Source organism: Coregonus clupeaformis, unplaced genomic scaffold (assembly GCF_020615455.1).
Source record: "Coregonus clupeaformis isolate EN_2021a unplaced genomic scaffold, ASM2061545v1 scaf0165, whole genome shotgun sequence".
Classification (NCBI taxonomy): domain Eukaryota; kingdom Metazoa; phylum Chordata; class Actinopteri; order Salmoniformes; family Salmonidae; genus Coregonus; species Coregonus clupeaformis.
Window position 1 is genome coordinate 490,345 of NW_025533620.1, and position 23,840 is coordinate 514,184.

Here is a 23,840-nt window from a genome sequence, read left to right on the forward strand (position 1 = left end):
TCAAGCTTTGATTATTTGAATCAGCTGTGTAGTGCTAGGGCAAAAACCAAAACGTGCACCTAGGGGGTGCCCCGGACAGTTTGGGAAACCCTGCACTAGAACATACCTACCATAGATGACTTGTCTTTATCTGTGACCACATGGGCAGTGCTATTGAGGCTACAACCCATAGGAATCCCCACCTAGTTGACTACCTTATAATGGAGGAAGGATGGTGGAAGCCCTCAATGGTGCTGCCCATGCTAAAAACGGCCTTTTGGCCAGTAGAGGCCTCTATCATTCTCTATGATACCCATCAACATTAAATGACAAAGGACTGAGGCGGTAACTAAGATATTATTTTCCTGACGGATGTCAATAATTTCCCAGACAATGACAAGACAGAATCACAGACATCCAGTATTGCTGTTTGAGATTTGAAGAACGTTTATTTAACAACTTAATAAACGTTGTTTCACTGAAGTTATGACGCTTTTAAATGGTATTTTTTCAGCTTCGCTCGTTAGATTGGATGTTTAATCAGTGCAGGAACCAATGCGGTCTTAACATGCACCAGGGTTGAGGCCAGATACAGGTGTTTGTATCACACCACTGTATAAGAGCAGCTGATATAAAGCTCACCGACAATCAATTTCATATTATACACAATGTCTTATGTTTGAATTTCTTTCTATATAGGAAGGAAAACAAAAGTAAAAACCTACAAAAAGAAATCAAGCGGTAAAAATCAAGCACAGAAACATACAAACCTAAAAATGTGATGTTTGTGTCCTTTCAGGATCTCCCTCCCCTAACTCACAACTCTCAGTCCAGAGGCTGAGGCCAAAACTGCATTTTATAGTAAGTTTAAATTAATTATTGTAAATACTATGAAAAAAATGCAAGTTACACACCAAGCAAAGGAGAAATGATATTTTTCCATCTTATCTGGTGTTCTCACAAGGAGAGTGAGGAATGCGTGATCGGGAGCGGGGGGACAACACATACATTTTCCCCTGCGTGAGATGCTACTGGTGGGCACACTGCACTCCAGGGCCGTGGTGGCCTCCCTCATCATCTGAGCTGTCGTTGTAGGCCTCACGTCGTCCTCCAGACGAGCCCTGGCTGACGTCGTAGTCCTGCAGGTCCACCTCCTCTGCGTCCCCAGACACTATGGGAGCCTCGGCACGTGTTGGCAGCAAGTCTTCCAGCTCCTGGAGTTTACAGAGGAGAGGGTCACATCATTAGCGAGAACAATGTCACTTGTGTGGCTCTTAAAATGTGTAGCTCTTAAATGCCATTATCATCATTAGTAATGGTGTTTAAAAGCTGAGGTACCACAAGTGGCAGATTTGTATAACAAATGATCAAATTGTGTCATTCAATCCCATAATAGAACCTGTACCATAACGTTCAAGCTTGTGACAGAAAGGGACACAAGAAAGGCTTTTCCTAGTCCATCATGACTTACATTGAGTTTATCGGGGCTGATCCAGTTGTTGTCTGGGAACTGCACATCAAATTTAATATACAGGTCTCCTTTTTCAAATGGATTACGGTACTGTGGCATCCCCTCTCCTCGCACAACTCTGACCGAGCCTGTAAAATAAACAATGCATTATAGAAACACTACTTTCACATACTGCATGGATTAATATTCACCAGTACAAAATATCAAATTCTTACCTGGCTCAATGACTTTGCCAGCAGCGTACTTGACTACAATCTGTCTGCCGTCTAAGTGTTTCAACGTAAACTGGAATCCACAAAGTGCTTCAACAAGGCCAATCTTATGGGTCATGTGCAGGTCATGGGCCTCTCTTTTGTATGTCTGTTGGCATGAGAAAACAGGCGGAGTGTCAATATAGTAATAGAGAGGTGGTTTTAGGCCAATTTAAATGACAAACATTTGATAGAAATGTAACAAAGTATACCAGAGGACTAACCGATACTGCTGGCCAATAGTACATACAGTGGGGGAAAAAAGTATTTAGTCAGCCACCAATTGTGCAAGTTCTCCCACTTAAAAAGATGAGGCCTGTAATTTTCATCATAGGTACACGTCAACTATGACAGACAAAATGAGAAAAAAAATCCAGACAATCACATTGTAGGATTTTTTATGAATTTATTTGCAAATTATGGTGGAAAATAAGTATTTGGTCAATAACAAAAGTTTCTCAATACTTTGTTATATACCCTTTGTTGGCAATGACACAGGTCAAACGTTTTCTGTAAGTCTTCACAAGGTTTTCACACACTGTTGCTGGTATTTGGCTCATTCCTCCATGCAGATCTCCTCTAGAGCAGTGATGTTTTGGGGCTGTCGCTGGGCAACACGGACTTTTAACTCCCTCCAAAGATTTTCTATGGGGTTGAGATCTGGAGACTGGCTAGGCCACTCCAGGACCTTGAAATGCTTCTTACGAAGCCACTCCTTCGTTGCCCGGGCGGTGTGTTTGGGATCATTGTCATGCTGAAAGACCCAGCCACGTTTCATCTTCAATGCCCTTGCTGATGGAAGGAGGTTTTCACTCAAAATCTCACGATACATGGCCCCATTCATTCTTTCCTTTACACGGATCAGTCGTCCTGGTCCCTTTGCAGAAAAACAGCCCCAAAGCATGATGTTTCCACCCCCATGCTTCACAGTAGGTATGGTGTTCTTTGGATGCAACTCAGCATTCTTTGTCCTCCAAACACGACGAGTTGAGTTTTTACCAAAAAGTTATATTTTGGTTTCATTTGACCATACGACATTCTCCCAATCCTCTTCTGGATCATCCAAATGCACTCCAGCAAACTTCAGACGGGCCTGGACATGTACTGGCTTAAGCAGGGGGACACGTCTGGCACTGCAGGATTTGAGTCCCTGGCGGCGTAGTGTGTTACTGATGGTAGGCTTTGTTACTTTGGTCCCAGCTCTCTGCAGGTCATTCACTAGGTCCCCCGTGTGGTTCTGGGATTTTTGCTCACCGTTCTTGTGATCATTTTGACCCCACGGGGTGAGATCTTGCGTGGAGCCCCAGATCGAGGGAGATTATCAGTGGTCTTGTATGTCTTCCATTTCCTAATAATTGCTCCCACAGTTGATTTCTTCAAACCAAGCTGCTTACCTATTGCAGATTCAGTCTTCCCAGCCTGGTGCAGGTCTACAATTTTGTTTCTGGTGTCCTTTGACAGCTCTTTGGTCTTGGCCATAGTGGAGTTTGGAGTGTGACTGTTTGAGGTTGTGGACAGGTGTCTTTTATACTGATAACAAGTTCAAACAGGTGCCATTAATACAGGTAACGAGTGGAGGACAGAGGAGCCTCTTAAAGAAGAAGTTACAGTTCTGTGAGAGCCAGAAATCTTGCTTGTTTGTAGGTGACCTAATACTTATTTTCCACCATAATTTGCAAAAAAATTCATAAAAAAATCCTACAATGTGATTTTCTGGAGAAAGAAATCTCTATTTGTCTATCATAGTTGACGTGTACCTATGATGAAAATTACAGGCCTCTCATCTTTTGAAGTGGGAGAACTTGCACAATTGGTGGCTGACTAAATACTTTTTCCCCCCACTGTAAATAATGAACATAAGATAATAGCCCCAGGAAGCTGTGCATATACATCCTGTCAGGGTATTGTCTCCCCTCCCCATTGACTCCTCTTTACTGGTCTATTCTTCACATGAGAGGCTGGTGCCATCAACATGTGTCTGTTCTCCCATCTTCTGAGCAGTGAGTGACAGTCTGGAGGTGACACAATGGAGTGGAAATGCTAGGGCTCCAGGATTAGGAACGACGTGCCACTCTTGACTATAATTAATACCAAGTTATGCCAGACATGCAGGGGGCTCAGAGGGTGGGAGGCCAGTACTGGAAACTGGATTACAGCATGTTCACATTGGCCTAACAGCATCGTGCCGTCACTGCAATCTGCTCCCAAAGGATCCCAGTCAAGAGTGCTGGAGGACCCAACACAGCCAGCTGGCTGCTTTTGTTCAACCAACTACCATTCAACATTCTCCATCTATACTCCTCAATTCCTCATAGACGTGAGACATAATAGCTGAGTAATAACAAGTTTACACATCAATGTTGCACCTTCACTAATATGTTTCTACATTGTAATATTGCCTTTAGTCAACAAGAGAAGTAGTCTTAAGGAGTGGGGACCATGGTGTCCAGAGCACAGCAGTTCATCTCTACCTCGTGCTCCTTCTCTTGCAAGACGAGGGACAATGTCTCCTGGCTCTACCCCAGGCGCCTGGTCAGCTTCCCCTCCGAAGGTGATCTTCTGCCCATGCTTCATGCCCTTGTCGACATGGACCTCCAGGATTTTCACCTCCTTGCTAACCTTCTTGCCCTCACACTTTTTACAGCGGTCTTTCTCATTGATGACCTCACCTGTAGGTATAACAATATAAGTTTCAGAGTCTAAGGAGGGGGCAAAGCCTTTTCACACGTATCTGGGTACTACAAGTGTATGGTTCCTAAATGGTACTGTTGCTTACCTTCTCCATTACAATCAGTACAAACTGACTGCATTTGTTGGACCATCCCAGGAGCCAACTGTCTGATCATGATGCGCATACCACGCCCCCTGCAGGCCACACACTTCTGAACTGCGCCAGTCTTCCCACCCTGGCTGTTGAGAAGAAGTTATAATTTTTTGTCTAACACACCAACAAACCTACATGATCAACATGTATGATGCAATAATTGACAGGCAGTGAAAGCAAGACCTCAACACTGCTTCATGTGAGCTAGAGAAGTAATTTGGAGGGGAAATTGTTGCAGATACCATTGGAAGAATGTGGAAACACTTACCCATTACAAGTGCCACAAAGAACATTCTTGCTCAGCTGCAGTTTAGTTGTTTTTCCATTGTACAGGTCTTCCAGTGAAACTCTTAAAAACCAAAGAACTTAATTAGAGACCGTAGCAAGGTCATAGAAACCGCAGGCCACTTGAACAGTCAGACACATTTTTTTTTAAATAATCACACAAGAGATCTATGACACCACCAATCCATAGACTAAGCTTACTTGAGTGGGTGAACCATGTCCTCTCCTCTTCGTCTACCACCATTTCGGCTGCGCCCCTGCCCGCCCATGAAGCCAAAGAGTCCGCCGCCGAAGATGTGTGAAAAGATGTCATCCATTTCCCCACCACCTCCACCTCCTTCCCGCAGTCCCTGCTCCCCATAGCGATCATATAGCTCCTTTTTCTCTGGATTAGTCAACACTTCATATGCAAAACTGATCTCCTTGAACTGTTTGAAGGAGAGGGTGTACATTAAGTTGTATGACATTTACAGATATTTGATAACATTCATGATGTAGCTACTCAGAAGTTTAAGGAATGATTGAACCCTTTCCTCACATCTTATCCCTCCCAAAATTTTTTACTTCAAGCCATTTCAATACCTTGTCGCCAGCATTTGGGTTTTTATCGGGGTGATATTCCTTTGCTAGCTTCCGGTATGACTGAAAGAAAATGCAAGCACATGAATTAAACATAACATTACAAGCATTGGTTCAAGGCACTGGTTTCGAGTATTTATGCTAGCTAGTTAGCCAATGAGTTGTATAACCATGGGCCTTCCACTTTTTACGTAATCCCAGTAGTAGCCATCAGTGAAATATTGACAGGAATCTGACGTTCCTTTTTACGGTAAAGTTAGTTAGCTGGCCTAAATAAGCTAGCTAGTAAATTGAATTTGAAGGAAACTGCGGAAGACAGCTAGCTACTATATGCGTAATGCGTGTTGACGGACCAGCTAGCTAGCTATTCTCATAATGACTCAAGTTAGCTACTGGCTAATTAGTTACAATGATTATAAATCACAACTATTAACCAGCTATCCATCAGAATTTCCACAACAAAATCAACCCAAAATGGGAATGTCTGCTGACATGATGTACTGTCTGAGGCTGCTTGAGGAGACTGGCATCTGCCTCGTTCCAGGCAGTGGCTTCGGCCAGAGGGAAGGGACCTATCACTTCAGGTAACTGCTCAACTCATGGAAACATTGCTGACCATCATACATTTACAAAGACGGAAGAATTTAGAGAAGCCTTTCAGAAAGATTGTCTGTGACAGTGTTTTGTTTGTCCTGATTCACCAGCTGGATCAGATTGTAACAGTAGCTAGTGACCTACATTGAAGCATTGTAACATAACCATTACAGTGCCACGTCTACCAGGCTCAAATTGGTCAGGCACTGACATCTCGCTTGCATAAGTAAACTAAAAAGATTTAACTGAGATGGAAATTGCAAATATTACACTAGCCTGAAAGGAGCTAACTGACTAGCTGGCCTACTTTCATTCCAGCTCTATTTTTATATCTTACAGATGCTGTGTTTACTCTGCATTGATCTCTTCCTTCCTGTTTGTCTCTTGCCCGCTAAGTAATCTCTCGTGGACAGATTCACGTGTAACAACGTTTGGGAGAATTTTACTTCTGGGTAACCGAGATTACCCGCTAAATTGTTTTGCATATGATTTCCCCCTAGAATGACCATTCTGCCCACGACAGAGAAGCTGAAGATGCTCCTGGAGAAGCTCAGAGATTTCCATATCAAGTTTCTGAAGGAGTACGCGTCATTGGAGGAACCAAAGAGATGAGAGCACAGAGGATGACGCTCTAGAACAGTTCAGATAGTCCTCGTTTGAGAATGTTTAACACAGCATTAAAAAAACAGCATTTACAGAGGTATCGACTAACGCTAACGTAAAGAAAAAAGTAACCCCCTTTTTTCCTCTGCTAGTGTAACCTATGATTGCTTGAAGTTTTAATCTGATTTTAGGAACAGTACTTGTGTTTAAGAGACATTGTGCATTTGTCAGACAAGAGGTAAAGGTGTGGGGAATCTGCAGTTGCTACATACATACATATTAGGACTTAATTAAATTGTAAATCGATGTACCCATTGATTCTTGAAGAATACATCTGATAAATGCCTCATAAGCTGTCGTACCCCATCAGAACCCAAAATATATAAGCTTTGTAAATGTAAACAATATAGCCTTAACACGGTTAAAACTGTGTAATGTTGATATCATGGATGATCAGTCCTTGCATCCATAGCTCTGGCTATGAATTTGGTTACAATTCTCCAGTCCCATCCCTCAGATTTTTATTGGAACGGGCAGGGAGAACGTTTTATTGCAACTACTGCTGATTGCCCCTTTAACATTAAAGCAATGTAAATTGTGATGTATGCGAAGGTTCTCCATTATAGAGGATGCACTGGGGAATGGGACACAATGTTCTGGTTTTAAAAAATATATACATTTAGTTGTTTTTGTGCCCGGGAAGTTATTTACTCTGTGTTGTATTTTCTATCTGTCTTGAGGCTTTTGTGTCTCCTTAGAGGCATTTAGTGTTAGAGATCTAGACAATGGGGCACTGTAAGTGCTAATATTATCTTGGAACCAGCTGTACCTTTCCATGTGCCAAATGGAACTGGAAAACAGAGGTTGATTATGTAGGTCATGGACTCCGGGCAATGAGTACTGCTACATCAGCTCTTTCTGATCCGAAAAACAGCAGGGAGGGATTCTCCTAACCATTTATAACATAACATCCTATCAGTCCAAGTCATAAAGCTTTGAGCCTGCATAGCTCCCTGTTGGGCACAGGTTTACCCATACAGTACCTATCTAGCATGACAGATGCACTTGGAGAGGGGGTTTTTTGGGGGGTGAATGTCTGTACTCTCGGGTGCTTAGTTACAGGTGCTTAGTGCCGGCCATTATGTGGTTGTTATGGAAAGAAATGCAATTGTTTGTGTGCTACTCTTAAATGAGTTTAAAGGTCAAACCAAGGGAATTGTAGGTTCTGGTAATTCTGTATATCGGCATGTCCCCTTATTAGGCTATTTATTGCATAGATTGTTTACGCTTTTTACTGACGGTGGCTTTAAGTCTATCATTCACATTTGTATCACAACTAATCTCAGATGATCTCCCGAGTGGCGCAGTGGTCTAAGGCACTGCATCGCAGTGCTAGCTGTGCCACTAGAGATCCTGGTCCGAATCCAGGCTCTGTCGTAGCCGGCCGCGACCGGGAGACCCATGGGGCGGCGCACAATAGGCCCAGCGTCATCCAGGGTAGGGGAGGGAATGGCCGGCAGGGATGTAGCTCAGTTGGTAGAGCATGGCGTTTGCAACGCCAGGGTTGTGGGTTCGATTCCCACGGGGGGCCAGTATGAAAAATAACATAAATAATGTATGCACTCACTAACTGTAAGTCGCTCTGGATAAGAGCGTCTGCTAAATGACTAAAAATGTGAATGTAATAGAGATGGTGGGTTGAATACACTTTTGGGTTTTTGTTTGTAAAATGTTTTTGGGATGCTTCTGCCAGTATCTATCTTTCTGCACACTGCGAGCCGCAGGAGATGTTATTGTAAAGTGAAACAGTTTACAATTTCATTTTTTAAGTTGGAGATGAGCGTAGTGACCCACACAAGGCAGTCTAAAAGCTTCAGTTAAACCAATTTCAGCCAGCTGATGAACTTTTATTCTCTGATATCATCTCATCTCTATTTTTGTATGCAGTTTAATGCTGAATGAAGTGTTCAAGCATTAACCTAACCTCGGCAGCCATTCAATGTATGAAACTCTTGACTGACCTCAAAACATGAATTGTTTTTAACCATTTGACTGCAATGAGGTGCCTTCAATGGCGACAAGCTGTAATTTACATTGAGTGACTTTTGAGAATGTCAGCAAATTAATATTTTTTTATCAATACAATGAAATGTTTTTAAAATGCACATATTCTGCTAAATGTTTGTTTTCATTTGTTTGCCTGGTTTGTATTCATTGTTCTTTCTTCATGAGCTGAAAGTTAACTGGAAAAGGTTTTGGGTTCAACATCGATATGCTTATACATATCAACGTAGTTTCTAACTGAAATAAGACTGTTAACCCCAGTGTTTGCTTGTCTTGTTTACGTTTTGGATATGCGATATTTAAAATAATTCCAGATTTGCATTTCTTCTTTTGTTATTATTTCTGTTTTGTACTTTGAGAGAAGATTCAAAATATTTTTTTGTCTGAAATGAAGGCTGCATTTACACAGGCAGCCCAATACTGATATTCTTCATTAATTTGTATTTTGACCGTTCAGATCAGCTCTGAAAAAGATCTGATGTGATTGGTCAAAAGACCAATTAGTGGACAAAAATATCAGAATTGGGCTGCCTGTGTAAATGCATAAATGGTTTCATGCAATGTGAATTCAATTTAATGATTGTACTTGGAGAAACTACTGAATCTAATGTTTAGCCATTTGCCCAAACATCAGAAACTACAATGACACAGTTCAACAATAAACAGTTTACCCTCTAATACAGGAGGACAATTCACTCTCCACCAGTCATTGAATAACTGCATGTCACACTTCCAACAAAGAAAACATCAGCTTTCCAGTACTGAACTGTTGATAGATCTTAAACTTGGCCATCTTTTAAATTAATATTAGATTGACCCACAGGACACAGTTTTGTCCTAGCCCAGCACTAATGGTTAGTGAGTTGAGTTATTAGTGGCCTCAGGTGGATTCTAGGGTCAATTGACTGGTCAGGAACACCTGGTGTCCTGAAGGTTATAAATCAGCGTTCAGGTGATGTGGAGGCAGGGGGAAAAGGCACACTGATGAAACCATGGCACCAAGAAGGATAAGAAAAATCAGCAATCAGGCAGAAGGACACACAGATGGTCAAATTAGCAAGGAGATGCGCCAAAAGCAAAAGGCGCTTTTTATTCAACAGTTCGAGAAAGAAGGTTTTTAATTTGAAGAAGGCCTAACCCTACCGTCCGTTTTCCATGTTCTTCAAATGAACTGAATTCACTATGTTCTCCCTTTACAGCACAGGACCGTATAAACGAGATGGAGGCAAAATTGGAGCAGACTCTTGCAACAGTAGATCGGGTTTTCAAAGTGGAATTGATGAAAATGCCACCTGCGCTTCAAAAAACCCTGATAATAGATTTAATAAATGGTGCAATTTTCAATTCTATTTTAATTATTTTTTGGAATACATGTATGTTTTTATTTAGGTTGTTTCCACCCTTACTTTCCTAGCGGATGACATTTCGGCAGGTGAAGTCACAATCGCCATAAAGGTAGGATGGAACATCGATTATCCGACTGGCTATAAATGGCTTAGTACTGCCTCCTTGTGGCTTACTGTAGAAATGTCAACATCCAACATATTTTACAGACCGAGTCACCCGAGATTCACCAGCCTCTCACTAGGAAGCTCAGTAAAAAAGGTAATGGTTTATTTCCTCAATTAATTTAAATGCATATAAACTTGTCATTAACGATACATTTTTTACTTCTGTAGTCAAAGTAAGTGAAGGTGCATCGGCTCATAAACGGAAGACTACAACAGAACCATCAAAGGTAGCTTGCAATTCAAAGAGCTTTATTGGCATGGGAAACATATGTTTACATTGCCAAAGCACGTGAAATAGATAATAAACAGTGTTATAAAGATGTGCAAATGGATAAAGTACAAAAGGGAAAATAAACAGGGGTTGTATTTACAATTGTTTGTTCTTCACTAGTTGCCCTTTTCTTGTGGCAACAGGTCCCAAATCTTGCTGCTGTGATGACACACTGGTATTTCGCCTAATATATGGGAGTTTATCCAAATTTGATTTGTTTTCGAGTTCTTTGTAGGTCTGTAATCTGAGGGAAATGTCTCTCTGGTAATACATTTGGCAGGTTAGGAAGTGCAGGTCAGTTTCCACCTCGTTCTGTGGGCAGTGTGCACAGGCAGACCTGGCTCTCAAGAGAAGACCGGCTATGGCTGCATCTCAATAGCAAGACTATGTTCACTGAGTCTACACATAGTCAAAGCTTTCCTTAATTTTGGTTGTCAGTGGTCAGGTATTCTGCCACTACTCTCTGTTTAGGTCCAAATAGCAGTCCAGTTTGCTGTGTTTTTTTGGTAAAGTCATTCCAATGTGTTAAGTAATTATCATTTTGTTTTCTCACGATTTGGTTGGGTCTAATTGTGTAGCTGTCCTGGGGCTCTGGTCTCTGTGAATCGCTTCCTTTAAGGTAGTTGTAGAATTTAACGGCTCTTTTCTGTATTTTGATAATTAGCGGGTATCGGCCTAATTCTGCTCTGCATGCATTATTTGGTGTTTTACGTTCTACACCCATGTTTATGCAGAATTCTGCATGCAGTCTCAATTTGGTGTTTGTCCCATTCTGTGAATTCTTGGTTGGTGAGCAGACCCCACAACCATAAAGGGCTGATGTTTAGGCAGCGGTAGGTATAGTTTAGCTCCCACTTTATTTGCATGGCATTAGACCAATGTGTGATTGGGAACAGACTGGGCATTTCCACATAGAAAATGTACTAAATTGTATTTTTTCTTTTTCTAAAGGGTTCCAAGAAAGCCAGATCACTTGCCAATAGCTCAAGCACTGGAAGCCTACGGTAACTCTCCCTATATATTCATCAGTCCTGGTGAGCAACCGGGTGCTACTCATTTTATTCCAGTACACCACTCAAACACCTGATTGAACTAATTCAGTAGTGTTATCTGAAACGCCCTCTTCTGGTTGATTCTGCTCATTTGTTCTTGCAGGTGTGCCACATCCACAAATACAAAAAGAACCAAAACTCATCTTGCCAAAATCAGTGATCAGTCGCCACTGACTGGAACGAAACACAGGTTTGTCTTCACTTATCACAATCCCAGTGCAGTGTAACTGCAGTTCTGCAATTACTGGGTCCAAAATACCAGTTGAGTCGACTGCAGTTTCAAAACTGCAATCTTTTAAGGGATATCAGAGTTTATCAAATTAATTCTGTCCTAAATTCTGTTTCTAGATCTGTTTTGCGGTCAGCCAGTGATGACCACCTGTATTGCTCCCTGTCTGGATTGTCTCCACATGTAACAATCTCTACAGCCCATGGAGAGGTAACTTTTCATATTGAGGTTGTTGGGGTTTAAGTTATTTCAAGCAGTCTAAACTAGTCATATATTTTCTCCAAAGACATTGTGCCTCTCGGATGATACTGTTGAAGATGTCGACATTGGGTTACTGGATGACATGGCTGTTCTCCAGATGCAGAAGTTGATGGTAAAATGTAATCTGTTGGGAATTTCTCATTTAAAATGGACAATATATCCCCTACAATTAATTGACTAATCTTTCTCATTTAGAAACTGATGGACTACCTTTTCAACAAAGTCAAAGCGAATCAGCAATGATACCAAGACATCTAACGTTGATCCACTAATGCCACCTATGCATGTTTTACGTTCAAATTAAGTTGTGATTCAATAAATTGTATTTGTATATTCATGTTTACTGGCTGGTGAGCGCTATTTAGCCACATGAAGTTGGTTGTTGTGAGCATCCTATTGAATGTTTTGTATCAATGATAGTAAGACTTGATAACATCTCCTGCGGCTCGCAGTGTGCAGAAAGATAGATACTGGCAGAAGGATCCCAAAAACATTTTACAAACAAAAACCCAAAAGTGTATTCAACCCACCATCTCTATTACATTCACATTTTTAGTCATTTAGCAGACGCTCTTATCCAGAGCAACTTACAGTTAGTGAGTGCATACATTTTTTAAATATATTTTTTTCATACTGGCCCCCCGTGGGAATCGAACCCACAACCCTGGCGTTGCAAACGCCATGCTCTACCAACTGAGCTACATCCCTGCCGGCCATTCCTTCCCATACCCTGGACGATGCTGGGCCAATTGTGCGCCGCCCCATGGGTCTCCCAGTCGCGGCCGGCTACGACAGAGCCTGGATTCGAACCAGGATCTCTAGCACTGCATTGCAGTGCCTTAAACCACTGCGCCACTCGGGAGACCGTCTTGCTAACAGTGCTTGACTTGGGCAAGAGCTCACCAGGGCTGAGTACCAGCAACTAAAATGTTCTACAGTTTGCGCTCCTGTTCCTCTTATAGAATATTAACTCTAAGGTATTGTGGCGCTCCTGCACATGTACCATCCCAAGTCGGGTTTATTTAAGCAGTACTCAACTTATTGTGCCTGAATTTCTCACTTTTTGAAAACATCTGTCGTTGTAAACGCCATGCTCTACCAACTGAGCTACAGAGGGCCTATATACAACTCATGTATACACTGAACAAAAATAAACATGCAACAATTAAAGATTTTACTAAGTTCACATAAAGGAAACCTGTCAATTGAAATAAATTCAATAAACCCTAATCTATGGATTTCACATGACTGGGAATATATGTTGGTCAGATACCTTCAAGAAACATTTATGTATAGGGGCGTAGCTCAGGAAATAGAAGTTACAAATGTAACTATGGTTCTACGAATACCTTGTAAACCAGGGTTCTTCAATTCCGGTCCTGGAGGGCCGAAACACCTCTGTTTTTCATCCTCTCCTTCTAATCAGGGGCTAATTCAGACCTGGGACACCAGGTGAGTGCAATTAACTACCAGGTAGAAATAAAAAACAGAAGTGTTTCGGCCCTCCAGGACCGGAATTGAAGAACCCTGTTGTAAACCATCCGTATGGTTGAAAGTATGGATTATGACCTCTCCGGAACGCGAGGGATGAGTAATAAAGGTGACGTGACGTGACGTGGGAGGACGTGCCCACACGGTTCATGTACGGTTTTATGTCAGACCACGCACTGTCTCAGAGAATCTTCTCGCCCAAAAGATTCCGAGTGACAGGAAAGTACTGATGGTCTTCCAGGTATTCGTAGAACCATTTTTTTTTGTTAGGGGTTAGATCAGCTTTAATATTGCAGATAGATTGTAACGTCCATCAATGTAATTATCTGCATCACTTCCAATCCCCCATATGGTTTGTTTTCGCATATAAACTCAGCAAAAAAAAAAACATCCTCTCACTGTCAACTGTGTTTATTTTCAGCAAACTTAACGTGTAAATATTTGTATGAACATAAGATTCAACAACTGAGACAAACTGAACAAGTTCCACAGACATGTGACTAACAGAAATTGAATAATGTGTCCCTGAACAAAAGTAACAGTCAGTATCTGGTGTGGCCACCAGCTGCATTAAGTACTGCAGTGCATCTCCTCCTCATGGACTGCACCAGATTTGCCAGTTCTTGCTGTGAGATGTTACCCCACTCTTCCACCAAGGCACCTGCATGTTCCCGGACAGTTCTGGGGGGGGAATGGCCCTAGCCCTCACCCTCCGATCCAACAGGTCCCAGACGTGCTCAATGGGATTGAGATCCGGGCTCTTCGCTGGCCATGGCAGAACACTGACATTTCTGTCTTGCAGGAAATCACACACAGAACGAGCAGTATGGCTGGTGGCATTGCCATGCTGGAGGGTCATGTCAGGATGAGCCTGCAGGAAGGGTACCACATGAGGGAGGAGGATGTCTTCCCTGTAACGCACAGCGTTGAGATTGCCTGCAATGACAACAAGCGCAGTCAGATGATGCTGTGACACACCGCCCCAGACCATGACGGACCCTCCACCTCCAAATCGATCCCGCTCTAGAGTACAGGCCTCGGTGTAACGCTCATTCCTTCGACGATAAATGCGAATCCGACCATCACCCCTGGTGAGACAAAACCGCGACTCGTCAGTGAAGAGCACTTTTTGCCAGTCCTGTCTGGCCCAGCGACGGTGCGTTTGTACCCATAGCCAACGTTGTTGCCAGTGATTTATGGTGAGGACCTGCCTTACAACAGGCCTACAAGCCCTCAGTCCTGCCTCTCTCAGCCTATTGCGGACAGTCAGCACTGATGGAGGGATTGTGCGTTCCTGGTGTAACTCGGGCAGTTGTTGTTGCCATCCTGTACCTGTCCCGCAGGTGTGATGTTCGGATGTACCGATCCTGTGCAGGTGTTGGTACACGTGGTCTGCCACTGCGAGGACGATCAGCTGTCCGTCCTGTCTCCCTGTAGCAATGTCTTAGGCGTCTCACAGTACGGACATTGCAATTTATTGCCCTGGCCACATCTGCAGTCCTCATGCCTCCTTGCAGCATGCCTAAGGCACGTTCACGCAGATGAGCAGGGACCCTGGGCATCTTTCTTTTGGTGTTTTTCAGAGTCAGTAGAAATGTCTGTTTAGTGTCCTAAGTTTTCATAACTGTGACCTTAATTGCCTACCGTCTGTAAGCTGTTAGTGTCTTAACGACCGTTCCACAGGTGCATGTTCATAAATTGTTTATGATTCATTGAACAAGCATGGGAAACAGTGTTTAAACCCTTTACAATGAAGATCTGTGAAGTTACTTGGATTTTTACGAATTATCTTTGAAAGACAGGGTCCTGAAAAAGGGACGTTTCTTTTTTTGCTGAGTTTATATATACACATATGCACACACACATACATAAATACATATCCAATACAATATTTTCCTTTATTACTTTCCAACCCCTAATTGGAGTAAACTAGTGAACAACAATGCTTAGGCCTCTACTTCCAGCTTATACATACTATATACATTTTATGGACACAGTCAATTTTACAATATTTCTATTTTGTTCTTTTTAACTGCTGAACTTCCTCTACCCTCAACCTCTCCGATCATTTTCATGATGTCCATCCGGTTTGCCTCTACATGCAATATCCCCCAAACTGTGCTCTTTCACAAAAGTTCTCAACCTATATACTTATTATGGACACAGTAGGTTTTACATTAGCTATTTTGTTATTAGTTATTAGTCCCAACCTTCAGCTCCATTCAACCCCTCCAATCTCTCATAACACCATCCATATTGGATTTCTACTTGCCATATATTTCTCAACTGTACTGTCATGTTTCACAAAAGTTCTGAACCCTTCTATTCTCATTGTTTCTACAGATTGTAAATTGAAAATAAACATTTTTGCTAAAAGTATTATTATATTATTGATCGATTGACTATGACTTTTCAGATCGCCCAGTAGTGCTATCTGCATGGTTAGCTCCAGGTAAATATTGCAATCCTTCAGTTACAATCATAACTTCTGTTCTACTTCATACTTTTCAGACCGCCAGTACGGTTGAAAGTATGGATGACTCATACCAACAAGGTCACGATGAATAGCACTACTAACCTCTGATTAATGCACCAGTGCCAATGGAAGAATGGCAGAGCCCATGGTGTAGCAGGATGCGACGTTGACCTTGTAAAATCTTGAGAACGTGCAGGGTGACGACCAGGTAGCAGCTGGGTATATCTCATTCAGGGGGATGCCACTCAGCGCAGCCCAGGATGTGGCGACACTTCTGGTCGAGAGACATATCACACCTTTTGGGACAGGGAGCCCTACTCCCCTGTAGGCCTGAGTGAAGACATCCACAACCCAGTGTGAAAGCCTCTGCTTGGACAATGCAAGGCCTTTTGTCTTCCCACTGAAGCGCAGAAACAGCTGGTCTAACTTCCTGTAGGACTCCAAGGCTTGAATATAGAGTTTGAGGGAACGGACTGGACACAGATTTGTTCGCTCCTCCTCCGCATTCTGGAAAGGAGGGGGGCAGTAGGCCGCCATTTCGATGGCTTGATTGATGTGAAGGGGTGATAAAAACCTTAGGCAAAAAGGCTGGATTGGGCCATAAGGTCACGCCTAGGTCATCTGCCTTCCATCATAGGCAGACAGGGCTCATAGAGCGCACGTGGAGCTCATTCATACGTTTCGCTGACAAAATAGCTAAGAGGAAAGCTGTTTTCAGAGATAAAATAGTTATGTCCGAAAGGAGATTTCGTCCGGTAATAGCAGGACCGCAGCCAATCAGTAGAGGGTCGGGCTCTTTAGAGGCCACACCCATAGCTGTAGTTGGTCTGGGGGCTGGGATGCCATATCCTGCCGTCCAACTGTGAGAGCAGGTCCTGTCTGTGAGGGAGCTGCCATAGCTCTCCCTCCAGAAGACTGAGGGTTGGAAACCAGGGTCTCGCTGGCCATCTGGGGGCTACAAGCAGGAGCCTGTGCTGAGCCTGAGAGACCCTGTGCAGCGTTGCTAAGATCAGGGGGGTCGGAGGGAAAGCATACAGTAGGCCCTCTGGCCATGAGTGGGCTAAGGCTTCCATGCCCAGGGGGCTCTTGGACTCTGCCAGAGAGAACCAGAGGGAGCAGTGGGATGTTTGCTCTGAGGCGAACAGGTCCATATGTGCTGTTCCAAACTGCTGCCATATCGTCTTCACTACTTGTGGGTAAAGTCTCCATTCCCCCGGGGGCGGTTTCTGTTGCGACAAGAAGTCTGCCACCTCGTTCACCTTGCCTGAGAGATGAATGGCTCGTAGGGAGGCCAGATGTGGTAGGGCCCATATCAAGAGTTGTTGGGTCACATGTAGGGACCATACAGACCTTGTTTCCCCTTGATGGTTGATGTGGAACACTGTCAATGTATTGTCTGATCTTTTCAGGACATGTTTGTGTTTGAGAACCGGCAGAAAGTGATTCAGGGCTAGGTAAACCGTCTGAAGTTCTAGCACGTTGATGTGCTCTTTCCTCCAGCGGGGGCACCACTCTCCTCATACAGACCTGTGTTGCCACACTGCTCCCCAGCCTGTTAGCGAAGTGTCGGTCGTCACTACCTCCCGCCTTGCCGGAATTGATCCGAGAGGGACACCTGTAGTCTGGTAGGCTCTCTATCTCCACGGCCACAGAGTAGAGTAGGATGCCCTTGTCACCCATATTTTGTCGTTTCTGTCCCGCTTGGGGTCCAAGCGGAGGTTGTTGAACCACCGTTGTAGTGGCCTTAAAGACAGCAGGCCTAACGGTGTCACTGTGGAGGCCGCCGCGAGCATGCCCATCAGTTTGAACGTTCGTACCTTCACCAATGCATTCAACTGAAATTGTTGCAGAAGAAGAATGCTGTCCACGCGCTGAGGTGTTATTCATGCCCTCATAGCGCAGGAGTTCAGAGCCATGCCAATGAAGGTGACCTTCATTGGCATGTGCGACCCTTGGCCGCACACTTGCGAGAGGGGGCGCAGATGAGCCAGTCGTCGAGGTAAGGAAGCATCTTGATTCGTTGTAGGTGGAGGGAGCTCAGGGCTGCGCTCACGCATCTTGTGAAGACGCGAGGAGCCTGGGAGAGACCGAAGGGTAATACCGAAAACTGGTATGCCTGGCCCTGGAAGGCGAACCGCAGAAAACGCCTGTGTTCCGGTAACACAGGAACGTGAAAGTAAGCATTCTTTAAGTCCAGGGATGTGAACCATTCCCATGCAGCTACGGTCTGGAGAACGTTGACAGTCCGCAACATGTGAAAGGGGAGAACTTTTAGGAAAATATTGAACCGTTGAACCAAGGGCCTCCCTCTGCCACGACTGTGATGCCTGGTTTCTGGGCTGTTTGTTCCACAGTGGTGTAGCCTGACTCAGCTGTTTTCTACTTTCGATGGCCCGCTCAGCCGTGGGGCCGGAGAGCAGTCCGGGGACCAATGGGAGCTTTCTCAGCGTCCTTCTGGAATCAGTGGGCTTGGGCAAGCCAGACCTGGTAACGAGTCACAACAATGGTGGACATCAGTCTGCCTAGCTCTCTGGTCATGAACGCAAACGCTTGAAGAGATGCGTCATTCAGGTTGCAGAGGTCCAGGTCTGCGTGCTCCAGCTGGAGCATCCTGTTCTGTGTGAGCATGAGAAGGAGTTCCCAATCTGGGCCATGTGGGACGCTGTGTCGTAGGCCCATGACAGTAGCTCATCTGTGGCCCTGTACTGCGGTCTGGGGCGTCATCTTTCAGGGCTTCATCTGGGGAGAATATTAGCTCTGCTATGCATTCATCCACCTTAGGCATATGGTCCAGCCCATGTTGTTTTGCGTCGCACATGGCAGATAGCATCCTACTGTCCTTGCTGTGGTGGACAAGGGCCCGTGTGTCGGCCCAGCATCTCTGAAGCTCCGTAAGAAAAGTCGGTGAAGGTGGCACACTGAATAGTGTAGCTGCCGGGGCCTTCTTAAAAAAATGGGTTAGCTGCTGTGGCTTGAGGGTCATCAAGCTCTAGCCTAACTAAGGCCGCACGCAGGACCGCATATATGGGCAGAGCTTCCTTCTGACTCCGTGTGATCAGAGCCTCGGAATGATTCCTCTGACCCATCTTTAGTGTTGAGACTCTGAATGGGTCCACAACACTGGTTGGCAGCTCCTTCACCATGTTGGTCACTAAAGTGCCGGTTGGAAACCTGAGTGGACAGCAGGTTATCATCCCGGCTATCTGAGTCCTCTGTTGCGTCCCCCATGCTGGAGGGTGTGCTAGAGGGCCCCGACTCAGGGGGCTTGAAGAAACGCAAAAGGGTTTTTAGCTGCTCTATCTCAGAGGATAAGGAATCAACCTTCTGAGTGAGGTTCTTCCTTTTTGACTTTCTTACTGGGGGGGAGCCATTGGTTTCGTGGGCTTTCCCTCTTTTGGTGGCCCTGGGTGGGTCCTGGCGAACAACGCCGGACGCTGGTAAATTATCTGTGAAACCAGGCCCGTTGTTCTCTCAGCTCAGAATGTGAAGAAAATAAATTATAAAATATTTATTATGCAATACACCGATTCATCAAATTAACTAATATAATAGCAACCGAAGACTGTATACAACAGCTACCACAATACACAGTAAAGGTAGAGTGCTACAATAACCTGGCGGGAGCTGTACAGCACCAGATTATCAGTGGTCTTGTATGTCTTCCATTTCCTAATAATTGCTCCCACAGTTGATTTCTTCAAACCAAGCTGCTTACCTATTGCAGATTCAGTCTTCCCAGCCTGGTGCAGGTCTACAATTTTGTTTCTGGTGTCCTTTCACAGCTCTTTGGTCTTGGCCATAGTGGAGTTTGGAGTGTGACTGTTTGAGGTTGTGGACAGGTGTCTTTTATACTGATAACAAGTTCAAACAGGTGCCATTAATACAGGTAACGAGTGGAGGACAGAGGAGCCTCTTAAAGAAGAAGTTACAGGTCTGTGAGAGTCAGAAATCTTGCTTGTTTGTAGGTGACCAAATACTTATTTTCCACCATAATTTGCAAATAAATTCATTAAAAATCCTACAATGTGATTTTCTTTTCTCATTTTGTCTGTCATAGTTGACGTGTACCTATGATGAAAATTACAGCCTCTCTCATCTTTTTAAGTGGGAGAACTTGCACAATTGGTGGCTGACTAAATACTTTTTTTTCCCACTGTATGCGAAACACAACGAATGGCCGTCGTTTAATAAGCCAAGCTGACAACACACAGTGGCAGCTATGTGGAGTTGGTCAACTAGCTGACGACACACAGTGGCAGCTATGTGGAGTTGTTAAGCTAGCTGACGACACACAGTGGCAGCTAGGTTGAGTTAGTAAACTGGCTAGCTAACTAGCTAGCTATCTTGTAGCATGCTAGTAATACCAGGGGAGAGTGATGCCTACGGGAGGCAATCCGAATCTCACGTCATATAATGTTAGCTGGCTAGGCTAACAATATTCCTAGGGAAGTGACCCGTCCGAGTTTTAAATAGTCGAAGTATGACTAGTGCCCGGTGGCCTCGATAACGAGCACAGCAGTGGAGGATATCGTGACAATGTTAGCACCGGAGGACGGTGTTCAACACACACACCTGCTGGGGGGCTAAGTCAGCACAAGACAAAGAAGCCCGGTATCCTCCGATAAAAGGGATAGGTAGGGGAGAGCTGTCACAGCCTTGAAGGCACATTTTACGCTCTGACCCACAGGTCACAGACTGTTGGTGACAGACTGACAGTACACACTCACACAGAGTTTAGCTTACCCTACCGGGACCTGGGAAGATGCGATCCGAAAAACGGGAGCAGCGGCTAAGCTAACTTTGCGAGAAGAAATGAGACAGTGCCTGTTCTGACGTACGGTTTTATTTGAACCGCGGGCACGTCCTCCCACGCCTCACGTCACCGGCGTGAATTTGTTGTTATTATTACTCGACCTACGCGGAGCGCGAGGGATATAATCCATACTTTCAACCGTACTGAAGGTCTGAAAAGTATGAAGTAGAACCAGTCAGTATCTGGTGTGAACATTTGCCTCATGCAGCACGACATCTCCTTCAATGTCCCACTCCTCTTCAATGGCTGTGCGAAGTTTGTGGATATTGGTGGGAACTGGAACACGTTGTCGATCCATAGCATCCCATCATGCTCAATGGGTGATGTGTCTGGTGAGTATGTAGGCCATGGAAGAACTGGGACATTTTCAGCTTCCAGGAATTGTGTGTGTACAGATCCTTGTTACATGCGGCCGCCCAACAACCTTCCCGCTTGACCCGATCTCCTCCTCTCTTCTCCAGACCATTTCCGGAGACCTTCTCCCTTACCTCACCTCGCTCATCAACTCATCCTTGACCGCTGGCTATGTCCCTTCCGTCATCAAGAGAGCGAGAGTTGCACCCCTTCTCAAAAAAACCTACACTCGATCCCTCCGATGTCAACAACTACAGACCAGTATCCCTTCTTTCTTTTCTCTCCAAAACTCTTGAGCGTGCCGTCTTTAGCCAACTCTCTTGCTATCTCTCTCAGAATGACCTTCTTGATCCAAACCAGTCAGGTTTCAAGACTGGTCATTCAACTGAGACTGCTCTTCTCTGTGTCACGGAGGCTCTCCGCACTGCTAAAGCTAACTCTCTCTCCTCTGCTCTTGTCCTTCTAGACCTGTCTGTTGCCTTTGATACTGTGAACCATCAGATCCTCCTCTCCACCCTCTCCGAGTTGGGCATCTCTGGCGCGGCTCACTCTTTGATTGCGTCCTACCTGACAGGTTGCTCCTACCAAGTGGCGTGGCGAGAATCTGTCTCCACACCACGTGCTCTCACCACTGGTGTCCCCCAGGGCTCAGTTCTAGGCCCTCTCCTATTCTCGCTATACACCAAGTCACTTGGCTCTGTCATATCCTCACATGGCCTCTCCTATAATTGCTACGCAGACGACACACAACTAATCTTCTCCTTTCCCCCTTCTGATAACCAGGTGGCGAATCGCATCTCTGCATGTCTGGTAGACATATCAGTGTGGATGACGGATCACCACCTCAAGCTGAACCTCGGCAAGACGGAGCTGCTCTTCCTCCCGGGGAAGGACTGCCCGTTCCATGATCTCGCCATCACGGTTGACAACTCCGTTGTGTCCTCCTCCCAGAGTGCAAAGAGCCTTGGCGTGACCCTGGACAACACCCTGTCGTTCTCCGCTAACATCAAGGCGGTGACCCGATCCTGTAGGTTCATGCTCTACAACATTCGGAGAGTACGACCCTGCCTTACACAGGAAGCGGCACAGGTCCTAATCCAGGCACTTGTCATCTCCCATCTGGATTACTGCAACTCGCTGTTGGCTGGGCTCCCTGCCTGTGCCATTAAACCCTTACAACTCATCCAGAATGCTGCAGCCCGTCTGGTGTTCAACCTTCCCAAGTTCTCTCCCGTCACCCCGCTCCTCCGCACACTCCACTGGCTTCCAGTTGAAGCTCGCATCTGCTACAAGACCATGGTGCTTGCCTACGGAGCTGTGAGGGGAACGGCACCTCCGTACCTTCAGGCTCTGATCAGTCCCTACACCCAAACGAGGGCATTGCGTTCATCCACCTCTGGCCTGCTGGCCCCCCTACCTCTGCGGAAGCACAGTTCCCGCTCAGCCCAGTCAAAACTGTTCGCTGCTCTGGCACCCCAATGGTGGAACAAGCTCCCTCACGATGCCAGGACAGCGGAGTCACTCACCACCTTCTGGAGACACTTGAAACCCCACCTCTTTAAGGAATACCTGGGATAGGATAAAGTAATCCTTCTACCCCCCCCCCCAAAAAAAGATATAAAAAAATATATTTTTTTTTACAATACTAAAATAAATAACAAAAATATATATATTTTTGGGGGTAAAGTGGTTATCCCACTGGCTATAAGGTCAATGCACCAATTTGTAAGTCGCTCTGGATAAGAGCATCTGCTAAATGAAACATGAGGTGATGGCGGCGGATGAATGGCACGACAATGGGCCTCAGGATCTCATCACGGTATCTCTGTGCATTCAAATTGCCATCGATTAAATACAATTGTGTTCATTGTCCGTAGCTTATGCCTGCCCATACCATAACCCCAATGCCACCATGGGGCACTCTTTTCACACCGTTGACATCAGCAAACCGCCTGCCCACACAACGCCATACACTGTCTGCAATCTGCCAGGTACAGCTGAAACCGGGATTCATCCGTGAAGAGCACACTTCTCCAGCGGCCATCGAAGGTGAGCATATGCCCATTGTGGTTGGTTACGACGCCGAACTGCAGTCAGGTCAAGACTACGAGCACACAGATGAGCTTCCCTGAGACTGTTTCTGACAGTTTGTGCAGAAATTCTTCAGTTGTGTAAACCCACAGTTTCATCAGCTGTCGGGTGGCTGGTCTCAGACAATCCTGTGGGTGAAGAAGCCAGATTGTGGAGGACCTGGGCTGGCGTGGTTACACATGGTCTGCGGTTGGACATACAACCAAATTCTCTAAAACGACTTTGGAGGCAGCTTATCGTAGAGAATTGAGCATTCAATTCTCTGGCAGCAGTTCTGGTGGACAATCCTGCAGTCAGCACGCGCCCTCAAAACTTGAGACATCTGTGGCATTGTGTTGTGACAAACCTGCACATTTTAGTGGCCTTTTGTCCCAAGCACAAGGTCCACCAGGGTAATGATTATGCTGTTTAATCAGCTTCTTGATATGCCACACCTGTCAGGTGGCTGGATTATCTTGGCAAAGGAGAAATGCTCACTAACAGGGATGCAAAATAATTTGCGCACTTTTTTTTAGAGAAATAAGCTTTTTGTGCATATGGAAAAATTCTGGGATCTTTTATTTCAGCTCATGAAACCAACACTTGACATGTTGTGTTTATTTTTGTTCAGTGTAATTACACATCTAACATAAGACACCTAG

General features: G+C 44.9%; 1 protein-coding gene, 1 long non-coding RNA gene and 1 pseudogene across 3 annotated transcripts; 1 reads left to right on the forward strand and 2 right to left on the reverse strand.

The window, feature by feature from the left end:
* Nucleotides 1-577: 577 nt before the first annotated feature.
* LOC123483947 lies at nt 578-5,500 on the reverse strand (annotated as a pseudogene).
* Nucleotides 5,501-8,187: 2,687 nt separating this feature from the next.
* Nucleotides 8,188-20,086, reverse strand: LOC123483945. Its single transcript, XR_006658347.1, has 3 exons — nt 20,076-20,086; nt 13,074-13,076; nt 8,188-9,002 (listed from the first exon to the last, which is right to left on the reverse strand). It is a non-coding gene; the product is annotated as an uncharacterized LOC123483945 (long non-coding RNA).
* On the forward strand, nt 9,603-12,268 carry LOC121583275 (borealin-2). Of its 2 annotated transcripts, none has more exons than XM_041899456.2 (10): nt 9,603-9,763; nt 9,850-9,981; nt 10,065-10,105; nt 10,204-10,255; nt 10,330-10,388; nt 11,384-11,436; nt 11,588-11,674; nt 11,833-11,923; nt 12,000-12,086; nt 12,170-12,268. In XM_041899456.2, exons 1-10 carry the CDS (start codon nt 9,643-9,645, stop codon nt 12,215-12,217), a joined length of 771 nt encoding a protein of 256 aa, XP_041755390.2. In that variant the 5' UTR covers nt 9,603-9,642; the 3' UTR covers nt 12,218-12,268. The 2 variants fall into 2 exon arrangements, with proteins under 2 accessions (XP_041755390.2, XP_041755391.2); XM_041899457.2 differs by having other exon boundaries at nt 10,330-10,334.
* Nucleotides 20,087-23,840: the final 3,754 nt, after the last annotated feature.

Bases quoted from the DNA above. Each gene is read 5' to 3' on its own strand.
- LOC121583275 (XM_041899456.2), top strand. From the start codon at position 9,643: ATGGCACCAAGAAGGATAAGAAAAATCAGCAATCAGGCAGAAGGACAC. The intron at 9,764-9,849 runs GTTTTTAATTTG...CTCCCTTTACAG, and splicing joins TCAACAGTTCGAGAAAGAAG to CACAGGACCGTATAAACGAG. The intron at 10,106-10,203 runs GTAGGATGGAAC...CATATTTTACAG, and splicing joins AAGTCACAATCGCCATAAAG to ACCGAGTCACCCGAGATTCA.